Source organism: Cryptomeria japonica, chromosome 10 (genome assembly GCF_030272615.1).
Source record: "Cryptomeria japonica chromosome 10, Sugi_1.0, whole genome shotgun sequence".
NCBI classification, from domain to species: domain Eukaryota; kingdom Viridiplantae; phylum Streptophyta; class Pinopsida; order Cupressales; family Cupressaceae; genus Cryptomeria; species Cryptomeria japonica.
Window position 1 is genome coordinate 35,405,515 of NC_081414.1, and position 5,562 is coordinate 35,411,076.

The 5,562-nt window shown below is 37.1% G+C and overlaps 1 protein-coding gene across 3 annotated transcripts; it reads right to left on the reverse strand.

Annotated features, from left to right (window-relative positions):
• Positions 1-423: 423 nt before the first annotated feature.
• Positions 424-4,517, reverse strand: LOC131038203 (FRIGIDA-like protein 3). 3 transcript variants are annotated; one of them, XM_057970552.1, is made up of 6 exons: positions 4,309-4,503; positions 4,087-4,120; positions 3,585-3,752; positions 2,130-3,237; positions 1,329-1,504; positions 424-1,230 (listed from the first exon to the last, which is right to left on the reverse strand). In XM_057970552.1, exons 4-6 carry the CDS (start codon positions 3,202-3,204, stop codon positions 655-657), a joined length of 1,827 nt encoding a protein of 608 aa, XP_057826535.1. In that variant the 5' UTR covers positions 3,205-3,237; positions 3,585-3,752; positions 4,087-4,120; positions 4,309-4,503; the 3' UTR covers positions 424-654. The 3 variants fall into 3 exon arrangements, with proteins under 3 accessions (XP_057826535.1, XP_057826534.1, XP_057826536.1); XM_057970551.1 differs by lacking the exon at positions 3,585-3,752 and having other exon boundaries at positions 4,309-4,517; XM_057970553.2 differs by lacking the exons at positions 3,585-3,752; positions 4,087-4,120 and having other exon boundaries at positions 4,309-4,504.
• Positions 4,518-5,562: the final 1,045 nt, after the last annotated feature.

Consider the following 5,562-nt stretch of genomic DNA (forward strand, 5'->3'; position numbering starts at 1 on the left):
TATTTCCCGTCCCACTTTCTTGCATATTTAAGTACCGAAGTTCTATGCAGTTATGTAGGAGCCTCCATAATTAATTCAATGCAATAGTTTAAAAAAAACAATGTCAATATAATTAATCCTTTTATTGTGATATCCAAAAAGGAAAGACATTATTATAAACCAAAATGAATTAGTAATAAGAACACTGCAAGACACCCTTAATTTATTCAATGTAATATTTTTTTTTAAAAGCAGAGTGAATATAATTAATCCTTTATTGTGATATCCAAAAAGCAAAGACATTACTATAAACTAAATTGTATTAATTAGAAGGAACATTGCTAGACACCCTTAAAATAAATGCTCTTTCAAAAACAAGCATGAACTCAAATTCATGATGTAAACACTAAACTACAAATAACAGGAAAAATGTACACGATAGCATAGAAAAGTAGTAAAACACCTTTAAGCAAATAAAATACTGTTCAGATCCTTCATCATGCAAACATGTTGCCAAACAAAATTTCTTGTGTCAGAATGCCTCACTTAAAGCTGAAATTCATTCTTGATTCTTAAAGATAAGTAGAACTGGGATTTAACTTCCGTATGCTAAAGGTTTTGAGCACATCATTAATTCATAGCCTGCTTTTCAACAAGATAAAGAAGCAAAGCTAACTAATGGATAAATGAAGACTGATAAGCTGAAGGGGGAGGAGGCAGGCCACTACCAAAATGATGGCTATAGTTAGTAGATGAATTGTAAGAACCAGAACCCAACAAGGAAGCGCCCATATTATCTGAGGGATACATGTAAGACCTTGAGAGAGAAACTGGACTCCTGTTTCCAATGCCATAGGCTGTACTGTAGATGCCTTGGCTTGACCTGTCATAAGGACTCTGACCTTGTAGGTTGTAGGAAGCAACACCTGGAGCTGCACCAGAATACTGGACTCTATCCATGGGTCTATAGAAACTCCTGTCTGCAGTATTAGATGCAGCATACAGAGCTGGAGATCTTTCAGCTGCACTTAGAGGAGCCACATAAGCACCAACATTTCCTCCATTAGCACGAGGGCGTTTAGGCTGAGACTTAACTGCACCTGCAGACCTTTTTCTGTCTGCCTTGGCTTTCTCTAGCTGGGCTACACGTTTTTGAAGGCTGTCGGGTGAGTACTGAGATTCAAGTTTGTGTTCCTCAATGCACTTGATTACAGCTCTATAAGCTGAAAGCTCCTTTGTGTTTGCTTCATTCTGTGGTAACACATGATGATATTGGTAAAAAGGACAAATCACATATAATATATTAAATAGTATAGCTTATATTGTTCAGCAACAAAGACAAAACATACCTGTGCAGCAGTAGAGTTATTCCCACTTTTTATACTTGCCTGGGAGGCTTTCTTAGCATCCTTCAAATATTCCTTCAACAAAGGAACAGGTGGGAACTTTTCTGTCAACCCAAATGCAAAAGAAAAATTAACAGCTTCAATTTGCTTTCCGCTATTGACTAGGGTTTCCACAAGATCTGCATTAAACAGTTGAAATATGTATAGTAAGCCTTGAGAGAGGTGATACATATGGAATGAGAAGTGCTGAAAAAATACAGAACAGGAAAACCTGAACCTGCAATACAATTTACAAGCACGAGTCTAGAGTAGCAGCAATGATCAACTTCAACTTTAAAGTCCAATAGTACAATGTAGACAATAGAAAATATAAAAACCCTACTCACTCAGATTATTCTTCTAACCATATTAGAGTTCTTTCTGACATTTTTCAATGATTCACAATGCAGAAAACCAACCTAACAATAGTAGAGAGTTGAGACTACAATGACTCTACAAGGAATTAAAGTGGCGTAGTCATATAACCACCAAGCTCGTTAAGTTCAAGCTTTCGCTCAACCTATGTCTATAATAAAACTATAAAAAAGAGCTGATCTCTCAAGAAAATTTCAATGATTGGGCCAGAAAAATACAAGCCAAGTAGATATAAAACAAAGAAATCAGCATTTTAAAACAGGTAAAACACAAAAAGAATAAAACCTGTGCTATCTACTGAAGAAACAGAAATGTTCCTGCAACCAAAGGAGGGAAAACCCCGTTGATATAGCCATTCTGGCTGATTTTACAGGGACTCAATCAACCAACCTGGCATTTTTGATGCAAGTCCAAGGGAACGACAGAGTTCAGGAGTCTGCCGCCGTCGTGCAACTGCAAGAACAAGCTTGCAAAGATCATCTTGGTTAAACTCTGATGCTACTCCAAAAGTAGCCAAAAGTTGCAAGAAAGCCTGCGCCTCCAAAGAATTGCCATTGGCAGCATCTCCCTCAAGGTCTATCTTGGACTTCCATTCATCTGCAATCATTTTGGCTTGCTCCTTTATATTGGATGGCACAACTGGATGTTCGACACCCAAAACAGGATCTGCCAAAACTGTAATAAGGGATTCCAACAATAATATACAGGCGCGACGTTGAGCCGGAAGTCCAGACTCTTTTTTGTCTCCTTGGTTACCAGGCAACTTCAGTTCAGGCGGATAAAAGCCCTCCAAGGACTCCAATACTAACCTTGATGGGTCAATGGCAGAATTTAATGCAGAGGGAACCTCACTACGGAGTCCAGCTGCATCTTTTCTATGCTCCACAATGTACTTAACAAGCCCCTTAGAATCCATAGATTCACACAAGGTTTTCAACTCAGAGCGAACCTGAGCCTGTGCCTTTGCGTCTGATTTCGATTTGGGACTTGTCCCAGCCTCTTTATTGGAATTAACCTCTGCTCTATCATCAGTAGATGGAACATCAGGATTTACACGACCATTTGCTTTCTCTTTGTCTGATTGCTTTTTACTATCTTCATCTGTAGGCTGCTTCTTTTCAGCCCCATCACATGACTCTTCCTTCAACTTCTGCCGTTCTTCAAAAATTGCAGCAAGGGCAGCATCCTTCTGTTCCTGCACACGAGCTAATGAGGCCTGCTCTTTAGCAGCAATAGATTGCTCGCGTTTATCCAAAATATCTTGGGTTTCCTTTGTCTTGACCTCAAAAGCTCTTTCTCTCTCCTCCAAATCCTCAAGCTTCTTCTGAACATTCATCTCAAGTGAAGCAAAATGCTCCTCTAATTCCTTCCATTGGATTGTACACTTAGTTAAAGCTTCTCTGTGCTCATCCAGATCAACAAAGGCCTTCTGCAATCGCTCCTTCTTTGAATCCAAATCCTCCATGGTTGTAAAAACCCGACAGTTTCTTCAATCGATCTGCATTAAGATGAGACAGGCCACCAATAAATGATTGATGAAAAGCCGATACTATTGTTTTTGGATTGTCCCTACTTTCTACTGCATCCTAAATTCCTTCGTGGAGTAAAAAATATACATTAAACAAACAAGAGGACCACAACATTTCTCCCTAAACAGACCAGAAAAGCTAACAACCGAGACTGTGCCTCAAAAGAGCCAAGCTAGGGAAGCTCTCACCACAAAACAACAGCCCTGAAACCATCCAAACCCCATTTCTGTTTCAAAAGCCAAAATCTAAATCCCAACCAGGCAATAATATACCAAAATGAAATAATTACAATTACGAAACTGCATCAAACCCAAACCTGCATCGGAAACCCTAGAGCCCTGGGCCCTCGAAGCCCCAATTTTGTATTACACAATGCACAATATTAATTACACTGAAACTGATAAACCTCAGACTCGCATCCCTAATTTTGGATCATCCCCAGCTAAAAACTAAGACTGTGCCACAAAACAATGATTCCGAAAACCTGAAATCCCATCTCCATCAGAAAAAATGTTTCAGTCGCAAAACAACAAAGTTACCCTAAAAGTTCACAAAATCCAATGAATTGCATCTACCATACACTATTAAAACCCTAGATACAACGGAAAAAAAAAACTTTTTATAAACAATCGAATTTTGATGTACACAAACCGGCAAAAACATTTATCGTAGCGAACCCGCAATAGACTTTCTAATCTCAAGCACCCTAATACTCACATTTCAGCTTCAAAAAGCACAAAATAAAAAACAAGAAATCCCCAATTATATTTTCTAAAAAGCCAGTAACACAATCAGTAAAGAGGAGATCTAAGTCATACCTCACAGTGTGGTGAATGTCTTGTGAATCTTTCCCTGATGAAAATGTAGAAAAAGTATGAATATTATGTTATCAAGGGGATATGCAGGAGATGGGTCTATTTCAGGCTGAGAGCAAATGAAAAAGAAAATAATCTGACTAGGCAAACCCTAGTGTGATGCAGGAAAAGAACGATAATGATAATATAATGAGATGAGATGAGATGTGTGCAGATGCAGCGTACGTTAAATCGTACGGCTGAGATAAAGATGAGATGTGTGCACTGTGGAGTGGGGAGAGCGCAGCTTCCACCGCCTTCCCGACCAAATCTGGACCCGCTAATCCTTCTTCGCCTTTATCATTTTATTTCCTTACATAAATTCAACATCCACAGCGGGAATCTGGAAAGCCCTTCGTCAAAATTCAAGCATTCGTAATTCATTGTATGTTATCCGTTTTTGTTAAATACTGCCGATTTTAACTCTAATAATCAAGAATTTTAAATTTGTCTCAATTTATGGACCTCAAAACATTTTCTATTAAAAACCTTTATGGACCTTAAAAACTTTTGACTATTGTGAGGGAAAAATACCTTTCTCCAAGCATAAATTAAATCTATCTAATTCTAATTTGAATGTTAAATGGATACGGATATTTAATTTAACCATGAGAGAAAAATAATTTATTTATTTTTTTTTTTAGTGTTTTGGAATTAATGTAAGTTATGTGTTCTATTTGAGATCAAGTTTATGGGTGTAGGTTTTTTCCACATCTAACAAATCCATCTTTTGTCATATAAATTTGATCATGTTAGTTATATGTTCATACTTTTTTTTCACTAAATTTGTCTTGGACTAGCAATGTTTATGAATATTCGCCTTTAGAGGGCCACATAATATGTAGGGAACAAGTTCTCTTAGGTCAACTCTTAGAATAGAGCAAGCTATATGGTCATGTCAATAATGAAAAAAAAAAAAAAGCTTCAATTGTGCAAATGCTCTTGAGAATTATATGAAGATTTTGATTCATTTTAGTGCACCAGTTCAAAATATTCTTCTAATGATTTGCTCCTAAGGATAAGAAAGGATGTTTATATATGAGAGTATGTGGAATGGATTCAATTAAATGCATTTAAATACAAGTCCACGACAACTTATTATGCAAATGTGTGTTTAGTCAACACATATTGGTTCGAAAATGGATGGGACTTTGCCAAATTTGAATTTGAATTTTGGAGATTTGGAGGTTAAATATGTGGTTGTGGGATTGATCCTATGCCTATGAAAAGAACCCAAGATGATGAAACGGTAAAGTTTTTGCACATGATGAATATTATGGTTGTGATAAATACAATAAAAGTTATATAAATTGAGACATCTATGCAAATGTGGGAATGTGTGTAATAGGGATAGATAAAAGGTTAGGGGACAAGAGCCCAACTTCACCCAAGAATGATTGATGTGTAAATTTATTTAGACATTCTCTCAAAATGGGCACA